At 64.3% G+C, this 20,401-nt stretch overlaps 2 protein-coding genes across 4 annotated transcripts; one reads left to right on the top strand and one right to left on the bottom strand.

Moving 5' to 3' along the window:
• Positions 1-8,945: 8,945 nt before the first annotated feature.
• Positions 8,946-11,480, top strand: SPDEF (SAM pointed domain containing ETS transcription factor). 2 transcript variants are annotated; one of them, XM_086765744.1, is made up of 5 exons: positions 8,946-9,393; positions 10,166-10,363; positions 10,455-10,502; positions 10,861-11,001; positions 11,101-11,480. In XM_086765744.1, exons 1-5 carry the CDS (start codon positions 8,946-8,948, stop codon positions 11,277-11,279), a joined length of 1,014 nt encoding a protein of 337 aa, XP_086621870.1. In that variant the 3' UTR covers positions 11,280-11,480. The 2 variants fall into 2 exon arrangements, with proteins under 2 accessions (XP_086621870.1, XP_086621869.1); XM_086765743.1 differs by having other exon boundaries at positions 10,455-10,511; positions 10,864-11,001.
• A 1,269-nt stretch (positions 11,481-12,749) lies between these two features.
• PACSIN1 (protein kinase C and casein kinase substrate in neurons 1) lies at positions 12,750-19,027 on the bottom strand. Of its 2 annotated transcripts, XR_015260981.1 has the most exons (11): positions 18,924-19,027; positions 18,565-18,697; positions 18,103-18,259; positions 17,725-17,960; positions 17,414-17,569; positions 16,908-17,083; positions 16,479-16,599; positions 16,271-16,395; positions 15,827-16,020; positions 13,993-15,488; positions 12,750-13,050 (listed from the first exon to the last, which is right to left on the bottom strand). XR_015260981.1 is itself a non-coding variant. In XM_086765538.1 (10 exons), exons 2-10 carry the CDS (start codon positions 18,625-18,627, stop codon positions 15,379-15,381), a joined length of 1,338 nt encoding a protein of 445 aa, XP_086621664.1. In that variant the 5' UTR covers positions 18,628-18,697; positions 18,924-19,027; the 3' UTR covers positions 13,789-15,378. The 2 variants fall into 2 exon arrangements, 1 of the variants encoding a protein (XP_086621664.1); XM_086765538.1 differs by lacking the exon at positions 12,750-13,050 and having other exon boundaries at positions 13,789-15,488.
• Positions 19,028-20,401: the final 1,374 nt, after the last annotated feature.

Raw genomic sequence — 20,401 nt, 5'->3', positions numbered from 1 at the left:
CGGCGGGAGCGGAGCAAGGGACCTTGCTCCTGCACCCATGGCTTCAGGCCTGGGCTCCTCGGGCTGCCCCTTGTCCCCAGCGGGGATTCTGGTGCTGTCCCAGTTAACTGGAAGGCTGGTTCCTGCCTTGGTCTCAGCCCAGCACTGGGAGCATCCCCCTGCGCCCCTGCGGGTACTGGGAGGGGGATGACGGTGCTGACCCGAGGTGGAAACCCAAGGGGCGCTCGGTTTGGGGGCACCCTGGGGGCGCCCCTCCCTGTCGCGCTGCCAGCCTAGTGCCGTGGTGAGGGTCTCGGGACAAAAACACCCACGAGATCTGGGGCTGGTGCAGGCTGAGGTGCTGAGTGCTGTGGACGCGGCTCCCGTGGCTTCGTGCCTGCGGAGCGAGACGGAGCGGAGGGCTGGGTTAAAGGCTTTTCAACCATTTCCAGTCCCCTTGCATCGCAGTAAACCCTCAGAGAGCCCATCCCGCAGCCTGGGAGCCGGGATTATTCCCTCTGAGCGTCGCCTTAGGACATCACAGAGGCGCGGGATGCAGGATGAGGCCTCTCCGAGGAGCCCAGGCTCGTGGGTTTACTTTGCAGGGGGACAACTGTTGTCCCCAAACGCCGTGCGAGAGATGGAGCGGGGGACCAGGAAACGCCGCTTGGCGCGGGGACAAACCAGACCCGATGGGCTCTGTGGTTTTTGCAGTGACATCAAGGGCCTTCAATAGTTTTATTATATCTTATACAGCTGCTTATCTATTATTCTTGTGATGGAGCCAGAGATTAGCTGCAGGCAGGTGGGCAGAGAGATTCTTCCAGGCTGATTCACGAATGGTTTCTCCATCCCTCCCCTCCGGCGGCGTTCCCAAACGTTGAAGTTTCAGCCGTGGCGAAAGGCACCGGAATCGGAGCCGAAGGGTTGACAGGGAGGACAAGGAAAAAAGCATCGAAAACCGCGCGCACGGGGCAGAGAAGCCAGACTTTATTTCCCCTCTTTTGTTGGTTCTGGGATGTTGCAACCTCTTCTTTTCCTGGTTTGCATATGCAAGCAGAGCTGCGCCGATTGCGAAAGGCAGCGGCCAGGCGAGCGCGCGGCACGGCCGGTGACGCCGCGCGGCTGCAGCCACCCAACCTGCTCTGCGGAGGAAAGCAGGGATCTCACTTTTGGGTTGTTTTTTTTTGCCTGCTTTCTCAGCTCCGCGTCATGCTGCCCAGCTCTCCCTCAGCACAGCAAAGCAAATGTTTTTCCCTTTAATCTCTTTTGCTTATCGAAATCTCCGGTGCTACCGATAAGAGGAGCAGGGAGAGCTTTTTTGGGCGCGAGGTTCCCAGCCAGACCGGGATGATCCGGGTCCAGGATGCTCCCAAGCGGGGAGCGGGCACCCGGCCATGCCGGCGCATCCCTCTGCCCGGTGACGTCCTGCGCTCACCCAGTGTCCCCAGTCGTGCCCTCCTCGCTTTGCTCCCGGCTCCTTCGCCTGCGCTGTTTTGATGTTTGCTCTGGTAACAAGCAGTAATTAAACCTAATGAATGAGGGAGACCCGTGGGTGATGCCACGGCGAGGAGGTGCAAATCCAGCTCGTGCTACCCGTGCAAACCGTAAGCTGCTCGGCAAACTCCCCCCTGAGCCCGCAGCCCGGCCGCCGAGCTGCAGGGAGGTGCGGGATGACCGCGGTGGTTTCCCAGCGCGGCTCACGGGCGCAGCAGCGCGGAGTTTACTCAGGGTTTTACTCCGTGTCTTGAGTTCCCACAGCTGAGACACCCGTGTTTCCATGCTACGAGAAGATGTCCGTGCACGGATGTCTGCGGCCTCGGCTCCACGGCTGCGCTGGGACATTCCTGCTCCCAGTTCCCGTGTGGGGATGCTGAACCGAGATGCGGGAGCGGGTTTGGGTGCTGTGCACCAGCCCCCGAGCCGGGCAGAGCCCCAGCGCAGTGCCCGCTGCTCCCGGCTTCCTGCTCTGGTCGGGACCCGGCATCGTGATGCTCCGAGCAGCGCGAGGGGCTGGGCCGTGGCTGCCGTCAGCCAGCGGCAACCGGGGGACACTGGGTGGTCGGGACCCCCCCTCCTGGCTGTGTCGCACCCCTGTGCACCGTACCCCATGGCAAAGCCCGGCCGGGGGCTGGCGGCTTCCCCACTGCAGCCGCTCGCCCCCCGCGTCCTCCCTACCCCTCATCTCCCCCCACTCGCTGCCACGTCTCACGGGCCCGGCCGTGTTTACCAAAACAGGGGTGAAAAGCTCCCCTCGGACGGCAGCAGCCGTACTCCGGGGGGAACGCTTTCCCCACCGATAAGATAACATTGAGGCCTTTCAAAAGGGAGGCAGAAACTCCTGGCGCTGCCGATAGCGCAGCGAAGCCCTTTGCCAAGGCACTGGGCGGGCCGGGGAAGACGTAACGAGGGGGTCGCCTTCCTACGGGGTTTGATTTTTCTCCTTCCGGCAAACAGTTCCGACGGACGGCTTATCGGCCGTGCCGCGCCGCCGCCGCGCACCGGCCCCGGGCTCAGGGCGGCCGAGGGATGCTGGCTGTGGGGGATGCGAAGCCCGGGCACAACGGCCGCGTGGTGACGTGGGTCCCGGCTGAGTTGCGCCCACGGGTGTTTGTGGCCGGGGTTTTGTCTGACGTGGGTTTTCAGGGCATGGGGGAATTTGGTTTCGGCAGCGCTACGTGCGTGGGAGAGCAGCCTGAACTGTCCTGCGTTCTTCACCTGTTAAAAAAAAAAAAAGAAGACAATAAATACCAGCTCAGCATCTGTCTAGGTCAAAACAGCTTTTTCCTGCTCACACCGGTGAAGACAACCCGGGCCCGGAGCGCTGCACGTTCCTGCCGTGCCCCGGGCGCCCCGTCCTGCCCCGCAGGCAGCGGCACCGCGGACCCTCGGGGAGGAGCCGGAGCTGTGTCCCCGCTGCGAGGGACGGTTTGGCTGGCGTGAGGGGCTCCGTTTGTCCCTGACGGGCTCCGAGCATCCTCCTTCACTGTTGCCTCCATCGCCAGCCCCACGCAGCTGAGCTTGCACGAGTGTCGGTTGGGGACGCTCCTGGGGTACCAGTTGGGGGTGCTCCGGGGGTACAGTCGGGGATGCTCCTGGCCCCAAAATGGCCCAGCCCACGCTGGGGGAGCGACATGGTGCTGCAGGGTCTGGCCAGGGCCTCTCCTGCATCCCACAGCGCCCTGTGCAGCAGGGTCCAGCTCCAGCAGGAGCCTTCGGTCTCACCCCTCGCAGCGTTCCCGTCTCTTGGATGGGTGGCCCAGGTCGGGGTGGGAAGGGGTTCACAGTGCCTGGATTTGCCCTACCCCCCGCCCAGGGCCCGTTTGGGTCTGAGCCCAGCACCTCCACGCACCCCTGAAGGGTTAACGCCGACCTGGGCTATTCAAACACCTCCAGCTGAGGTAAGCACCCAGCTTGTTTGTTCAGGTAAATAAGGAAGGAATTGGATATAATGCGCAAAGGACCGAGCACCTTGCACTCCGCTGGGCTGCCGGCTTCTCCCTCGCGTAGCTCCGCACGGCTGCCGGCTGGCTTCGTCCCACCGTCACCCTCGGAGCTGCTCAGGGTGCCCCGTCCCCGTCCCCGTCCCGCTGGTGCCTGCTGAGACCCGATGCAACTCAACCCAGCTGCCCTTTCGCGGCGGGGCCGGCGTTAAGCCGGGCAGGGTGCTGCTGGCCGCCCTCCCCACCGGTGCCGGGTCACCCCGCTTCGGGCCATGCCCATCCTGGTCACCGTGCCGAGCGCAGCGGGGACGGCTCTTCCCACCCGACGCCGGGACCCATGCCGCTCCTGAGCAGCCCGCGCACGCTCCAGGTAAGCCCCACGCCGCCGCCGCGACCCCCTGCTGCCCGCTGCTCCGCCAGCACCCACCTTCCCTCCCTTCTGGGGCTCCCACAGCCCCTTTGGCACCGGTTTGGGGCGGACGCGGTGCCGTCCCATGTGCGCATCCCATCCCGCGGCTCCTCGCCCCTCCAGCTGCCATTAGGGCTGAACGGGGAGAGGTTGTCCCTCGGCGTGAGGCTCCTGGCGCTTCTCAGGACGGCGTCAACCAAAATAAAATGGGATTTGCCAACTTTGTGCCTTCACAACCCTCTCGCGCGAGGAGGGTGGGGTGGGACCCGGCTCCTCCCAAGCCCACCCAGTAGCGGCAGCGGCCGTGGGAGGGTCCCGCCAGCCCCTGTGCCCGGAGGGAGGTGAGGGACGATGTGTTTTGGGACGCTGTGTGACTGGGAAGCAACTGGGGCCCTTCACGAAGCAACCTGGGTCCCGAGTGGCCGTGGCGGAGCTGCCGGCGCAGAGGTGTCTCCGTAAAGCCCTTTGAACCCCTTTACCGGACCCGCACCGTCTCAGCGCTGCTCTGCGTTTCTGCCGGGTGTTTTTATTATTTTTTTTTTCCGGCGCTAGAGGCACATTGGCCCTCGGTTTGATTTTTATGGTTCTGCTCGGTTAGTGAAACACAAACGCCGCTCGGCTGCCAATTCCCCCACAATTGGGGCTTTCTCATGGGGCACGGAGCTGGCGGGGGGGAGGAAGGTGCTGCTATAAATAGGGGCTCCCTGGCCCCGCGTGGGGAACACCAAGCTCTGCTGCTCACCCGGGGGACGCCGAGCACCCAGGCTTTGCTCAGGCCACCGGCGCGTTCCGCCCGCGTCCCCTCCCCGCGCCGATGGAGAGGGCAGCCTGACCCGGGGCGTAGGGACGCCTGGTCCCCGTGCCAGCACCCACGCAGGTAACGGGATGCCTCGGAGGTGGTGGAGATGGCTGACAGCGGGGGCAAACTGAGGGTCCAGGACCCCCAGGATGGGCTGCATCCCTCCTGTGTGTATGTACAACGGGGCTTGCCCCGGCCCCAGCCCCGTCACCGCGAAGGCACTGCAGTGAGACCCCCACGCTGTCACGTCCCTGGCCCCTCGAGCGCCGTCCCACGCCCCCGCTCCAGCTGCCAATGGTGATTTTGGCCAATCCCTCATCCCTCCACCCCGAGATAAAAGGGGTGCGTGGCACAGGCGGGGAGGGTTTGGCAGCTGGGAGGGACGTGGCACGGCGAGGCTGGCGGGGTGGCACGGGCTGGGGAAGCCGGCCGGCAAGGAGGAGCCGGTGTCTGCTGAACCCAGGGAGGTGCAGGGGCAAGGGATGCAGAAAACAGGGAAAATCCACCCAAATCCCAGTGCCAGACGGGCTTTTGGGCAGAGAGGGTATGGCGGGGTCCCCATCCTCTCCCACCCCCGGGGTCCCAGCTTGGGTGAAGCTGAGGGGATGGGTTGAAGACAAATCCCACCGCCCACGGGGCTGCTCGGGGCGGGCTGGGGCAGCTCGGGGTCCCCCACGTCCCCGGTTCCTCCCCAGCCAGCACCGCACGTCCTCGGCGCTGTCCCCATCCCCAGCCCGGGGGCTGGAGTGACCGCAGAGCCTGGCCCAACGCCTCGGCTGCCCAGGAACGGCTTCTGGAAGTGCCCGGGAATTTGGAGGCTTCCTGGGTGCCGCGGGCAGCGCCTCCTCCCGCAGCCGATCCCGCGGGGCTCCGTGAGCCGTGCCGCGGCACAACCTGTCCAACCGCAGGTTTAATTTTAATTAACAGAGCCATTGTTTGAGGGTGCTGCTTGGGTGGACTTTTTATTTCTTTTTTTCATGCTCGCAAGGGCTGACCCCAGCTCTCCCCCGTCGCTGCTGCGGGTGTCACTACCCTGGGCGATGGTGGGTTGTGTTTGGCGAGAGGGCTCGAGGTGGCACGGGAGGTCCCTGTCCCCATCCTCGTCCCCCCCGGGCCATGGCACCGCTGCTTCCCCGGCCTTCGCACGGGGCTGAGTCACTGCACCCCCGCGGTGCTGAGCCGTGACCCAGCGCCACCCAAAACCCTGAGCTTGCAGCTGGCCCCACGTCACAGCTTCACTGCCCCGGGCTTTCTGCTCGAAGGGAATGTCTGCGTTCATTTTTCTCGGCTGCCGTCTGAGATGTTCAGGGCTGGGCTGCCTTTTCCTCCTCGCCCTGCTCCGCGCCGTGTGGGGAACGAGCCCTCACGCCGGCAGCTTGGCTCTTCGCCGTGCCAGCGAGAGCGGGGGCTCCTCGTGCCCATCCCAACCGGCTGGGGTGTCCTCTCCGTACCCGCGGGTAGCAGCAGGGAGTGAGGCAGGGTCACTCATCATTTTGGGGGTGGCAGTCACCTCCCGGCCGTGCCCCAGGGCACCGGTGGTCGAGTTTTGTTGTGGGATGTGGAGAAACATCCGTGGGACTCGACGGCTCCGTCCCGGTTGGGGCTCCGCTCTGCGCCGTGGCCTTGCCTGTCAGTGACGGGGCTGCGGGCAGGGAGGGCTGGGCGAGGGTGGGGGTCCTGAGGCAGCACCCCGCTCCGCCTGGCACCCCGGGGACGGCACCGCTCTCGCTCGGAGCCGGCTGAGCCCCCGCCACCGCGTCTTGGCCCCCGGGGGCGAAACCCTGGGGACCTGGTGGGCTTCTGTCTCTTGGTGGCTGCTGGCTGAAGCGCTGCGAGAGCCAATTCCCCGATCGCTTCCCGTCTTCTCCGGAGCAGCGGGATGCTGCCTCGGAGCGGCTCTGCTGCAGGCTAGCCCCGTGCAAAGCCCACAGGTCCGGGGCTGCGCGCGCCGCTGGCAGCATGGGCGAGCTGGCGAGCGTTTCCCGGAGCCGGCGCGGTCACCGGCGCAGCCCCGTTCGGCTCGAGCAGGGCACGTGGAGGATTTTTGGGTTGCCGTGCGGGTCAGTGCTCCCGGCGAGCGTCTCCGTGCGCCCGGGGCTGCCCCTCCAGCTCTCCTTTTCCAGGGAAAAGGAAAAAAAGGGAGAGAAGAGGGAAAGAGCCACCCGAAGCGGTTTCTTAGAGCAAACAGGTCCCCACCCAGCCCCGCCGCCTGCGTGCCAGAGCGGGAGAAAGTCAAACAAAGGCCCCCGCCCTGGGAGCACGGCACCGGCCGGCGGGTGACCGCTCAGGTTTTCGGGGCCGCCTGCCCAGGGGACGGGGTCCTTCTGGTCCCGGCTGGGAGGATGGGGCTGAGGATGGGGCCATCCATCCCGCCACGTGCCCAGGGCCGGCTCCGCTGCCCCGCTCCTCTGTGTCTCCGGCTTCGAGGTTGCTCCGCGACCCCGGAGCATCCCGGAGGCCTTGGGGACGAGACCCCCGGCACCCCCCTAGAAAGCCCCCACAGCCGGCGCTGCGCAACGGGCTGGAGCCACGCAAGCTGTTACCGCTTCCCTTTTGTGCCGGGAGCAGCGTGAGGCTGGATTTGAGGCTGATCTGCTAAAGCTCTTCTTTTAATCCAGAGCGAAAGGAGAGGTTTGGAAGCCGCCACCATCTCTCGGGGAAACTGGGCGACGGGGGCGGCTCAGGGGCGCGGGCACCCCTTCTCCCTCCTCCTCCTCCTCTCTGCAGTGCCCCCAAACCCCTCGGGCACACGAGCTCCAGCTCGCAAACCCGCGCCCCCTCCCCAGGTCCCCGTGGCATCAGGCTGGCGTGGGTGCTGTTCAGGCGACCGCGGCTCCTCTGTGCATTTTTCCAAGTTTTTCTGGGCTTTTCTGAGGGTGAAACGATGGGCAGAGCTTCCTCATGGCGTGGGTGACGCAAAGCCTCACAACTTTTCATTCTGAGGCTTTAAAATCCCCGGTGAGTGTGTTAAACGTCCCCGAGAGCGGGGTGCAGCCGGTGCTCCCCATCGGTACCGCCGCGATTAACAGGGCCACAGCGTGTGGCTATTAACGACGTTTAATTAACGCCCGGGGAGCAGAGCTGGGCCCGGCAAGGTGGAACCGTGCGGCAGCTCCAGCCACGCAGCTCCAGGGCTTCTGGGGAAGGGCTGGGGGTCCCGTCCCCAGTGCCTCCGGGATGCTCTGGGGTGGTGAAGCATCCTCGAAGCTGGAGAGGTTACCGGGACGGTAACGCGCCGTGCCGGGTGCTGGGCCGCTAGCGTCCCGCCTGCGCCACGCGTCCCTCCCTGGCCGCTGTCCCCCGTTCCCCTTTGGGGGCTGCCCGCTTTCCGTAGAGGGGTTTGGGCTTGGTTCAGGCTTTGCACACTCATTTTTTATTTCTGGCTGCGTTGCAAAAGCTGCCAACTTTTTTTTTTTGCTCTTAAATAACCTATTTGGAGCGAGTTATTTTATTTTTTTTTCTCCTTGTGAAAAGCAACGCCGGAGGCTGGCAAGGAGCTTGGCCGTGCCCATCACCAGCATCTCCCCTGGCAGGGATTTTTCTCATCCCAAAGCCTCAGGAAGGCTCTCAAGGAGGTTTCTCCAGGGATGGAGCCGTTCCCTGGTGTTGCCATGGAAATTCAGCAGGCTCATCCTCTTCTCCAGGACTCCCCGCGTACCAGAGACAGATGGGGACGGGTTGATTTTGGGTCATTTTTCTTGTAAGAGATCAAAAGGAAAGTTCTTGTCTAGGGGTCGGCAACAGCGGCCGAGAGCGGAGAGCTGGGGTGCTGGGCTCGTCTCCCGGCCCGGGAGAGCGGGGTCTGGGTGCCGTCGCGTCCCTGGGTGATGTTTCCCGCATCCGAGGTTTCCCAGGGTTCGGGCGCCCCGCAGCCCTTGATGCCCACGGGCCGCCCTGCTCGGGCGCCTCGGAGCCCCTCCAGCGCATCCCGCTGCCTCCCGAAGGGCGTCCGGCCCCGGCTGAGCCTGAACGGCTGCCGACCTGGGCTGCGGTTCAGGAGAAGACCCTAAAAGCCCACGGTGGTGGGGCTGCCTCGCTCCCCGGCTCCTTCTCCCCGCCAACTGCTGCGGCCGGTCCACCCAAAATCAGACAGCGCCCCCCCCACCCCAGCCCCATGGCTGACCCCCGCGTTCATCCGGGGGCTCGCAGGGCACCGTGGGGCTCTTTGGAGGTTTTTTTTCCCCTCTAACAGGCTTAGTTCCTCCTTTTGTGCCTGGCTGCTGGGCGGGAAGGCGGGAATCGGTGCCGGGGTGAACCTCTCCGCCTCTCCTCTCTCCTTCTCCCGGCAGGTTCGGAGCCGGCGCTGAGCAGAGGGATGGGCAGTGCCAGCCCCGGGCTGACCGCTTTGCCCCCCGGCCACCTCGTCCGGCCGGACCCTGCCCTGTTCCCCCCTCCACGGGACCCCGACAGCCGGAGCTGGGGCTGCCCGGAGACCCCCAGCCCCCCCGGCACCCCCGAGCAGCCCCTGCCAGCTTTCTGCCTGCACTACTTCGACACGCTCTACGCGGAGGACGTCTCCTGGGCCACCAAGGGGATGGGGGAACCGTCCCAAAGCGGCGCCCAGGGTGGGCGAGGGGAGGCGCAGAAGGAGCCGGAGCAATGTCCCATCATCGACAGCCAGGGTTTGGGGCTGGGGGCCAAGGGGGACCTGCAGGCCAGCCTGCACCTGGAGGAGCACTCGCTGGAGCAGATGCAGAGCATGGTGGTGGGCGAGGTGCTGAAGGACATCGAGACGGCCTGCAAGCTCCTCAACATCGCCGCAGGTGGGTGCCCCCGGGGAGGGCTGCGCCGGCGCGGGGGGGCCAAAGCCTCGCTGCGGCTGGGGGGTTTGCAACCAGGGTTTGGGGGAGCGCGGCTGCTGCCTGGCTCCCCGGGCATCGCTCCGGGGCAGGGTTGTTTGGGGACGCCAGCAAAACGCCGCTCTGTCCTCGTCGGCTGGGGGTTAGGCCCCTCCTGGGGCACCGTTATCGAGGCACCTCACAGCCTCATGCACCTCTGGGTGGGGGCCGTGGGGTACCAAGGAGCAGGCAGGGCGACTTGTTATCCTTTTTCCTCTCCCGTTTTCCCTGGGGCATCAGGAACGGGCAGAGGAGTGCGTGGGGTTGGGGACAGCCTGGAGCCAGCTGATGTGACCCTAGCTGGGGTTGGGGTTGGGTGCGAGGGGAGCGGGACAGCCCAGGACCCCATTCCCTGGGGTACCACTGCCGCGGGACATCACTGGGGTGCTCTCCTCGGGACGTCGCTGCCGGGATGCGAGCAGCCTCAGGATGCGCTTAGGTTTCTGCGAGCTCTGCCACCCGCTCCCTCAAAGCATTCGGTGTCACCGGGGTGGTTCTGGGCTGCAAAAGCCTGGATGAGGCTCCCCGAAGCGAAGGAGGTGATGAGGGGATGGTCCTGTCCCCGGGGACCAGGGTGCTCCCACCCCAGCGGGTGATGCTGTAGTGGGGCAGGAGGGGACGGTTTCCTGGGGCCGCTGTGGGGTGAGCTGAGTTTGCCCGGGCTTTGCCGCTGGCCACGCTCACCCTGCACCTCCAGACCCCGCGGAGTGGAGCCCCGGCAACGTGCAGAAGTGGATCCTGTGGACGGAGCACCAGTACCGCCTGCCGCAGATCGGGAAGTCTTTCCAGGAGCTGTCGGGAAAGGACCTGTGCGCCATGTCCGAGGAGCAGTTCTGCCAGCGCTCGCCCGCCTGCGGAGACATCCTGCACGCCCACCTCGACATCTGGAAGTCCGGTGGGTGCCGGGGACCGGGAGGGAGCAGGGGAGGGTGGGTGATGCCGTGCGATGGGACATGCCGCCGTGACCGCCCGCTCCTCTCTTCCAGCCGCCTGGATGAAGGAAAAAGCCGCCCCGGGAGATGTGAGATACTGCGGTGAGTTTTGCGCGGGCTCAGCCCCGCTGGCCTTGCTTCTGCTGCAGGCAGGTCTGGGCTGTTTGAGGGGTCACTCCCTGATTGATTGCAATTAAGCACTGTGGAGCCGGTGCTGCAGCAGCATCCGTGCCGTCGCGCTCTCTCTGCCCCGGGGCAGCCCCCGGGCTGTCTGTGGGGTGCGGCAAAGGGGGAACAGCCACGAAACCCCGGCTGACCCAGTGCCTGGGCTGGGTCTGCAGAGACCCACGGGCATCGGGACAGGATTTCCCGGATGAGGGCTGGTGCGGGTCCCCAGGGCGGTGCAAGGCGGCGAGGGCTCTCTCCCCCACCCCATCTCACCCATCCCGTCCCGCTGCAGGAGGTGACGCCGGCTGGGCAGACAGCGGGGTGGACTCGTCCTGCGCCGGCCAACCCATCCACCTCTGGCAGTTCCTCAAAGAGCTGCTGCTGAAACCCCACAACTACGGCCGCTTCATCCGCTGGCTCAACAAGGAGAAAGGTGGGTGGGTGGGTGAGTGGGTGGCCCTGGAGCAGGCGATGGGGGGCATGGCGAGGCTGTAACCCCCCCCCCCCCCCCAATGCCCTGGTCCCCTGGCAGGCATCTTCAAGATCGAGGACTCGGCGCAAGTGGCCCGTCTGTGGGGCATCCGGAAGAACCGCCCGGCCATGAACTACGACAAGCTGAGCCGCTCCATCCGGCAGTATTACAAGAAAGGCATCATCCGGAAACCCGACATCTCCCAGCGCCTCGTCTACCAGTTTGTCCACCCGGTCTGAGCGGCGGCGGTGGGACAGCCTGAGCCCTGGGAGAGGACGGGGGACCTTCGCTACCTCCCTCTGCCTCCCAGCCACAAAAACCATCTCCCAGCTCTAAGGACCACAGCTGGGGGGCCGAGAGGCTCGCCCCCTGCCAGGACCGGCTGGCAACGGACTGGGGAACCCCCCCTCACCCCCAGCCTGGGAGGGGAGGGAGGAACCCCCAGCTAAGGAACCACCACTGACGTGCCCTGCTGCGGGGCAAGGACCGTGCAGAGCCCTCGTCTTCCAGAGCAGGGTGGGCGTGGAATTTGGGGTGGGCGGAGGAGACGTGGGGTCAATCGGGGTGAGATAAAAGCAGATGAAGCTATCGCGGGGGTCCCCACAACCCTGGTGCCCCTTGGCAGGGGTTGGAGGTGGGAGAGTGGCTGGGGTCACCCAGGGGATGCGGGACTCCTGTCCCCAGGTCTCCTGTCCTCCCACCCCGCAGCCCAGAGCATCGTTAGGACACGGGGGCCGAGGGCAGGACACCTCAGGATCCTTGTGGCATCACGGCCCAGGGCTGCTCCGGGGGGCACACGACACCATGGGGACCACACTTCTCTCCAGCCAGATCCTGTCCCCGTGCCACGGCCGGCTGTGGGATGGCTGAGTGACCCTGCGTTGTTTACCCCAGCAAGCAGCTCCAGGTCGGGGCGGGGGGCAGCGCGGCGGGGGGGTTCTGCCCCTTGCTGTGTGCGACCTTCAGCTGCAAAGGGGTGGCCTGGATTTTGGGAGGGATGGCGGCTAGGCTCGTCCCGCCATCCCCCTCTCCATCCTGGGTGCTGGCTGCGGGTGGCTTTGCCCCGGCCATTGTTCGGGGAGGACAAAGCCTGGGCGTGAGCCGGGACAATGGCACCCGTGGGGACAATGGCGCCCGTGGGGACAATGGCACTGCAGCTGCCCTTGGCTGGGCCCACGCTGACCCGACCCGCGCGGGAGCAGCCTGGCACCATCGGCACCCGGGGACGCTGCTGGCCGTGGGAGCTGGGTGTGGGGTAACCCTGCCCTGGGGACCGCGGGCACCCCCTCGGGATGGGTGCAGCCCCCCTTCGCTTCCCACTTTGGAACACACTCGGCATCTCCTCTCCGCAGGGATTTGGGGCGTTGTGCAAAGGGAGCAGCTGTAAGATGCACGCCGGGGCATCCCTACGGGCACAGGGGTCCCCTGAGCAAGGTCCCCATCCTTGGGCACGGGGACACCCAGAGCCCCCCAAAACCCCCGGGTTCTTGGCCCTGGCACAGGGCTCTTCCCTTGATTTGGATTTTATCTGGACTGCCTGATTCCTGAGTTTGGGAAAAGGGAGATGGCAGCATTGCTGTTTCCCTCCGGACAGTAAATCCTCAACGCAACCCGCCGAGCCCAGACCGGGACAGAAAACTGGGGATTGCTTCAGCTGCACATTTCACCAGAGTCTAAGTCACGTGGCCACGCTGATCTTTTATATTATAATTTTTTTTTTTTATTATTTGTTTATTTGCTTTTCGGTTTTGGCTGGTGGCAAGTCGTGGTTCAGGTTCACATGCCGAGGGTTGACGGGCGGCCCGGTACCCACGAGACGCTTTGTGGGAGCGAAAAACCACCCGGTTGTTGCTCTTTTGTTTTTAACTGAAAACAGGTGCCCGTGACCCCTCCTGCCTTTTTCTTTTTGTTCCGTTTCCCGCTGTTCCACGGCAGAGAAGCGGACGCCCGTCGGCCAGCCTGGCTGCAGCGGGGAGAGGAGCAGGAGAGGGAGAAAAACTGCCTTGGCCTCTGGAAAAAATAGGAATGGGGGGGGGGGGGGGGGGAAAGTAAAATGTGTCTTGTGATTTCATGTGCAATGGATGCTCCCACAGCCGACGTGGGGAGTACTGGTGCCCCAAATTTCGCGCCCGTCTCGTGAGTCCTTCGGTGGGGTGGGTGAAGGTGGATGGTTTCACGTCCCCGTGGGGAAGGTGGGATGGGAGGGATGTGGCCATGGGGCTCACAGATGGGTTTCTCCCCAAGCCCCTTCTCTTAAATAAGGGAAAAGAAATCCCCCTTCTCTGCCCTCTCCCCACTGGGAGCCCAGGACGTGCCCCCCAAACCCTGGCAGGTCCCCCTCCCTCCACCCCTGTCCTGGGGCCGCCCTCACTCTCCGGGGAGCGGGGCGGGGTGGGCAACCTGCAAATTGTTTTTCCCAAGGTTTCGAGGGTCGCAGGCAGCCCGGGAGGCTCGGAGCCCTCAGCCAGCATCACCTCGCCGCACCGGGGCTTTCCCGTCTCCCCCTGCCCGGGGTACTGGGGGGCGCTGGGTCGGGTGCCGCTCCTTTTGGGGGGTGCTGGGAATGGCCCCCAAAACTGCTTCATCTTGAATCCTCCTGTGGGCTTCACAAGGCTTTGCCTGGCTCATCGGCATGGGGGTCCCCAAAGTGGCCGCTCCCCGCTCCCCAGAGCCCCCTCGTCCCCAGCAACGCATCCGAGCCCCCCCAATCCCGGCGCACGGCGGCAAACTGAGGACCCAGACCCGGAGGACGCTTACAGAGCTCGGTTATTTTCGCTTGCTGCTTTTGTTGTATCCACAGTAGTACAATCACGAGATATATATATTATATATATACTTCTTAAATTACACAATCAATGTACAAAAACCGGGGTGCGTTGCTGAGACAGGTGGTTGGTTGGGTTTTGTCTGACTTTTTTTTGTGGGTTTTTTTTTTTTTTCCTGTTTGCGTACCTGGCAGGGGACACGGGGCCGGGCAGCTCTTGCCCAGCACATGTTCTCCTGCCTCCGCGAGAACACTTGGTCCCTGGGGCCAAAAAATTCATGAACCGAAGGAAGGGGCAGGAGAGGAGAGGCAGGAGCGTGTGGGAAGACGATGGCATCAATACCCTAAGGGTGATGGAATGGGAAAAGATGAGATGACTGTAGGGAAGATGCGCCCAGGGCAAAGGTGTTGGGGTGACCGTGCTGGGTGGCAGCACCCCTGGGTGCTCAGGGGGTCTCGTCCACGCCGTGGCCGGTTGCAGAGCCCAAGCGCAGGAGGAGGAGAGCCCCGTGGTGAAAAGCGAAGGGCTAAGCCTGCGGCCGCTCCCCTGTTTTGATGCGTCATGTTTTCGGCCGTCTTCGCCCGGTGGCTGCATTGCTGCCCAGCCTGGGGTCTGCTGCCCACGCCAAGCCCTCCTCGTCCTCCTCATCCTCAACCGTGCAAGGCTGGAGGTTGCTTATCCCCCGTCCCTCTTCAGGAAGCAGGTGGATGGAGACTGTTCCCAGCAGCATCTGAGCTGGTCCTCACTTTCCCAGGCTGGGCGTGAAGGTGCTTCCAGCAGCAGTGGGTGCCGTGGGACCTTCTCCAAACAGCATTTTAGGGCCACCTCACCCCGGATCTGGTGTTTGCTGGGTGATTGCCCTCCAAAGGGCGATGCTGCTCCCTGCAGCACAGGTGGGGCATCGGCTGGGGAGCCTCCGCCTGCTCCAAACACTTTGGCAGCCCAGCTGTGAGGAGGAGGAGGAAGCTGAGGAGATGCCACCAAGCTCCATGGCAGGGCTGGTCCCACCTCACCTGAGCGTCTCCATCTGCCTCAGGGACCTGCCCGTGGACGGGGCCGGGTGGCCGTGGGGTAGGAGGATGAACTGGGAGAAGAACATGGAAACACCAAAAAATGGAGTCAGACTTCATTTTCTCTCAGGTTTTTGGGGTGAATTTGATTGGTCCCAGGAGCTTCAGCGCCATGCATTTTGGAACAGTTCCAGCCAATCAGAAGGCGGCTTATGATTTCAGTATCTTTAAAAACCAACCAATCAGGAGCTCTCACTGGTTGGGCTTTAAGATCTTGAGGTATCAGCTTTTCGCTTGGAAAAAAAATCGACTAACGTAGACGAACAGACAACGTCATCTTTCGCTTCACGTTATCTTAGAAGAAGAAGAAGAAAGCGACTATGCAAAATACTCTTCAGAGACAACTCTTAAAAAAATAAAAGCTTGGTCGGAAAATATGTCTGAATCTCTAACTGTGAGGAGTGAAGGACCAGACGGCAAAATGGCTGGTTGGCTGGTGGAGAGATGGAGACAACGGAGGGTGGATTTATCTGCTGACGGCCATGAGGAGCACACCACAAGACTTAGATTGCCTCCACGTAGTTGGCAGGGTAGAGACCTAGCTGCCCGTTGTCCAAACGCCCTTTGCACCAGCCTTGCTCGTCCTCTTCACCGAGTTTGGTTAGTTCATCACCTGGAGAGGAAGGTGGGAAGGGGAGAGCTCGTTGCAGGCGTTGGAACCTCTTCTGTCCCCTCATTTCTCCCCTGGATGGGGCTGCTGGGGGTTTCTAGGATTGATCCTGAGCGTGCAGGTTTGTAGGGTAGAAAGGCAAGGGGTGACCCATAAAACCTCACGTGCCCCATCCCACCACCTCTCTGGTCACACCCGGGTTTGGGCCCAGCTTGCGCCTTCCCCTTTCTGCCATTTCTGATAACTCAGAAATGATTCAGGGGATCTCACGCCAAAATGTGAAGGACCCACAGCTCCGGCAGACGAGCCCCAGCCAACCCGGCACCAGTGATGGACCGTACCTGCTTTGAAGCTGAGCTCATCCTGCTCCTGCCCGTCGTAGTCGTACAGAGCCCGCACGCGCACGCCCTTCCCCGCCGACTCCTCGTCGAAGGGGTTGGTGCCGCCGTTGGCCTCGCTGGCGTTGAAGGAGTTGCTGCCTTCGTCGTCAGACCACTCGGCGCTGTAGGTCTGCCCGCGGTCGTGGCTGCTCACGCTGGAGTGGGGGAGAAAGAGGGAGAGGGGCTGTCAGAGCGGGCAGCGGGACGGTGGGGAGCGGGGGCTGCAGCTAGTAGGACCCCCAGCTGATGACCAGCACTGGTCCAGCACGACGTGGAGGGAGGACAGAGAAGAGTGGTGGCTGTCGCTGAGGACATCCTGCTTGGGTGTCCCCACAGCACTGGGAACGTTTGCACAGGAAATTCCGTGTCTTTCCCATGGCATCTCCTCTCCCCACCGGCCCTCACCTCCCACGCTCGCCTGCTGATGCCCCCGTCTCGCCCGTGCTGCTGGCGTTAGTCAGGGCCACCCCCTCGCCCTTCTTCTGCTTCTCCTTCCGCGTTATCGTGTGCGTCAGGTCCGGGTTCCACTCCTGCAAGCACAGAGCAACCAGTCCCTGAGTGCCCAGCCGCCCCGCGGGGCTGCCAGCACCCCAACTGGGGTTTCCAGTCTCACCTCGAACTGGGGCCAGTTCATGGGCATCCCGGGGCCACTGGTGCTGCGGAACCACCGGAGATCCTCCTGTGCGTCGGAGAGGCGGATGGTCTGCTCCAGCTCCCGGTAGACATTGGCGTAGCTGCAAGGAGATGCGGATTGGGGTGCTGCGGGTGAGGGTGGGCCCCGCGGGGGTGTGGGACGGGGACGTGTCCAGGCTGTGTCACCTCCTACGAGGCACTGGGGGGCGCCAGGCTCCCGCACAGCCCTCCTGCCACTTTGGTACCCCTTAATGACCACCGTGTTGGCCAGAAAGCCTTCTCCCTTGTATTGCAGGGAATGGGTTGGCTTAGAAGCACCCAGTCCCTCCAGGGCTTGGTTTGCTTTCCAGGCAGCACAAGGAGACCACGCACAGGTGCTTTCTGCCCGGCCGGTGTGGGAGGAACCTACCTGCTGCTCTCGGCCAGGTTCAAGTGCCTCTTGATGTCCAGGAGGACTTCCTTCAGGAAGTTGAGCCTCTTCTCCTCAAACTGCTGGCACTGCTCAAAGACCTGCTCCATGCTCTCGATGTACTGCGGGGTGCACTTGTTCAGCTCATCCAGAACCTTCTCGTACTTCTCCTGAGTCTGCAAAGGTGCAAGAGGATGCCTTGGTGATACCTCAAGCACCTCAGGGGACCTTTCTGGGTGCTGACGGGGTCTGACTTGTGGGCTACCACACTGGGGAGCCCAGCTCGAGCCGAGAGCCTCCATGGGGTGACATCAGTCTGGTCATTGGAGAGGTCTTGCCCCAGTAAGAGGGGTAAATCTCTGCCCTGAGCACTGCCTGCAGGTCTTCACCCTTCTACAGGAGCACCGGGATGGGCAAATGGGAATGAATGGGAGCAAAGGAGGGTGGTGGCCAATTCCACTGGTTTTCCCTGCCTGATGCTATGTGAGCAGGGCAGCAGCTCGCACCTTTTGCACATCTTGCTTGCACTTTTCCACTTTGTCCTGAAGCTTCTTCTGCTGCTCGGGGGTGTTGGACTGCTCCGCCTTGCTGTTGGCTTCCCGGGTCATGGCCAGCTTCTCCTCCTTGCAGGCCAGGTGGTAGGCTTTCTTGGCTGTCTCCAGCTGTGGAGACGAAAGAGAAGGGACATCAGAGAAGCGGTCACAGCCCCCTGCCCATCCCTTTGCCTGCGGAGATGTGCCACCCCGCCCTCCCAGTCTGGACTGGGCACCCAGAGCCAGAGCTGGTGCCCCAGGACACGCCATGCTTCTCCTCTCACCTCCTTGAGCTTCTTGGCCCAGGGTTTCTGGGCTTTCCGGAAGCCGTCCTCAGCCTCTTTGGCCTCCTTGAAGCCTCCCATGATCTGCTTGTGGTAGGCGTCCTTCTGCCAGTTCTTGACCTTCTCGAAGTCATCGTTCAGCAGGCTGTTCTTCACCTCCTGGTGCAGCTCGCTCACCTTGTCTGCCTCCGTCATGATGGCACCCCATGCCTTCTCCAGGCTGCCGTACTGGGGACCTGGGGGGCAGAGGGGACAGCTGAGCGTCACTCCTCAGCCCTTACCCCCTCCACCTCCACCAGGTGAAGTCGCGATGGTGCAAGGGGACCCATGGGACCCCGGTGTCCTGGGGGGAGCCTCCCCCTGCGGAAGCCATGATACCTTTCTCGACGAGCTGCCTCCACCGCTTGGACCAGTCGGTGAGCTGCTGGGCGTAGGATTTCTCGATCTTGGCCCGCTCGTGCACGCAGTTCATGAGGTCATTGCAGAGCCGGTGGCCGTCGTCGATCCGCTTCACCGTGCGCTTGTAGTTCCCCACCTGGGAGGGGGACGGGGACAGGTCAGCCCCAGCTGGTGTGGGGCGGGGATGGGGGCAGCACCAGGCACTTTTGGGGTGCAGGGATGGAGCTTTTGCTTCGGGGCTGCTCCAACCTGACTCCTTTCGGTCCCCCCCATCAGTCTGCACCGCTCAGGGACAGCCGAGGTTCAGACTTCCAGCAGAGCCGGCTGGGACACCCGGGACACCGCGGCAGGGTGGCACTGTTCCCCCCAGGCCAGGGGAGACCCCGGGACGCGGTGACGGTGGCAGAGACCCCGCGGGAGGGGCGGACGGGCAGGACTCACCTCCCAGAAGCTGTCGGTTGTTTCCTCCGCGGCAGCTGCTGACTCGTCGTAGGAACCCGACATGGCTCCCGGCGCTGCCTCGGGCGTCAGTGCGGGCGCGGGGCGGCTCTGGGGCAAACACCAGCCTCATGCACTGAGGGGAGGAGAGGGGGAGTCACGGAGGTGGGTGGCAGGGGACCCCCATCCCTCCTGCCCACAGCACTGCGGGACAAGCATCCAGCCGCAGGGGATGGGGACGGCGCCTGTTCCAGCTCTGGACCCGCAGACCCTTCCAGTGCCCACCACCCGCTTGGGGCCATCCAAACCCCCCCCAAAGCTGGGAGGGAGAATTTTGGGGACCAGCACGGTGGGGAGCTCACCGGCCGTGGGCCTGGTGTCCCCAGGGAGCCATGGCGCGGGGCAGGAGGCCGTGGCAGGGCTGGCGTCAGGGGGAGGATGCGCCGCCAGAAGAAATTCTCGTCCTGATATTCTGATATTCCACCCTAATCCGTCCTGATCTTCAGAAAAACGGCATCCCCGGAGCGTCACGTGGCCCCGCTACGCGGCTTAACCCTTTGCCGCTTCCCCGTGAGCCACAGCTGGCGGTGGGGCTGGGGGCTGCTGGGTGGCATCGAACTGGGACGGAGAGGGGACCGTGGTGGCCATGAGCATCCCCGTCCCGCCCCAGCTCCGGTCAGCGCTCCCGCAGGGAAGTGCTGGGCCTGTCCCGCACGGCGTCTGCCGCCGGGATGGGGACAGAGCGGCTGTGAACTGCCCCAGTTTCCCCCTGCCACGTCCCCAAAAGGGCTGTGGGAGCGGGATGGGGGCCGCCATCCCTGTGCACCGTCCCGTCACCCAGGGAGATGGAAACCTGGCCGCCGCACCCCGCCCCGCAACTGGGAGAGGGTGATGGGCTGGGAGGGCAGGGCTGGGGGGCATGGGGTCCTGGCGCCCCAGAGCCCACCCATGGTGAGCGGTGGGTGGGTGCCCACGCTCTCCAGCTGTGCGCACAGCTGGCCCAGAGGAGCCCACGGGCCTGGGCAGGGGCACAGCCCCGGGAGGCTGGGGGGCCGAAACGGTTACTGGAGCGCGGCGCAGGGCTCGCTGTGCTGGAACTAACAGGGCCTGGCAGGGATTTGGTGATATAACCAGGGAGGCACCAATCCCCGCCGCCCTCCCCAGCCGGTTAAAAATAAACGCGTGACTGTCCCTCGCTCAGCCGCCCAGACGCAGATGGATGGGGGACCGCGGCGATGCGGGGCGCAGCCACCACCGTCCCCCCGCAGCCGCCAGCGCCCCGCGCCCGCGCCTGCCTGGCACCCACGGCACCACCGCCGCCCTCCCCGCCTGTGACAGCGCCCGACCCGAACACCCACGGGCTGCCCCACGCACCCGCAGCGACGGCAGGGTGCCCGGTGGCACAGCCCCGAAGGGACCCCGCTGGGTGCCACGTGCGGCCGTCACCCCGCGAGCCCTGGGGTCTTCGGTTTTTGGCAGAGGGCAAGGGCTTCCTTGGGGTGACGGCCCCAGCTCTGCCCAAGGCCGGGACAGGGACCCCCGGGAGGGAGCACACCCACGGCCGGGGCCACCCTGGCACCCACGGGCACCGGAGCCGGCCCCAGACGCCGCGGCCATGGGGCACAGCGGGACACAGCTGCGGAGGCTCCCGCTCCCCACCGTTACCCGGTCTGAGCCGCAGCCAGGGGTTATTTTTGGCTCTGCATCGCTTCCCAGCCAAGGCTGCCGCCTCGTTGCCGCTCTCCTGCCGTGCACGACCCCCCCGCCATGCCGGCCCCGCCGGCGCGAGCCCATCGCTTTGCATCAAGGCGGCTGGCGGTGATGCCCGGCGCCCGCAGTG

The sequence above is a fragment of the Chlamydotis macqueenii genome, chromosome 23, assembly GCF_036417535.1.
Source record: "Chlamydotis macqueenii isolate bChlMac1 chromosome 23, bChlMac1.mat, whole genome shotgun sequence".
NCBI classification, from domain to species: domain Eukaryota; kingdom Metazoa; phylum Chordata; class Aves; order Otidiformes; family Otididae; genus Chlamydotis; species Chlamydotis macqueenii.
Note: the sequence above shows the minus strand (reverse complement) of the source record. Positions and strands in the feature narration are given on the sequence as shown.

What these genes read in the sequence shown, in the direction of transcription:
- SPDEF (XM_086765743.1), top strand. Translation starts at nt 8,946, where the DNA reads ATGGGCAGTGCCAGCCCCGGGCTGACCGCTTTGCCCCCCGGCCACCTC. An exon ending in GCTCCTCAACATCGCCGCAG is followed by an intron (nt 9,394 to 10,165) that starts GTGGGTGCCCCC and finishes CTGCACCTCCAG; the next exon opens with ACCCCGCGGAGTGGAGCCCC. An exon ending in CTGGCTCAACAAGGAGAAAG is followed by an intron (nt 11,002 to 11,100) that starts GTGGGTGGGTGG and finishes GTCCCCTGGCAG; the next exon opens with GCATCTTCAAGATCGAGGAC.
- PACSIN1 (XM_086765538.1), bottom strand. Translation starts at nt 18,627, where the DNA reads ATGTCGGGTTCCTACGACGAGTCAGCAGCTGCCGCGGAGGAAACAACC. An exon ending in CAACCGACAGCTTCTGGGAG is followed by an intron (nt 18,260 to 18,564) that starts GTGAGTCCTGCC and finishes TCCCCCTCCCAG; the next exon opens with GTGGGGAACTACAAGCGCAC. An exon ending in TGAGCTCAGCTTCAAAGCAG is followed by an intron (nt 15,489 to 15,826) that starts GTACGGTCCATC and finishes CTTCCTCTCCAG; the next exon opens with GTGATGAACTAACCAAACTC.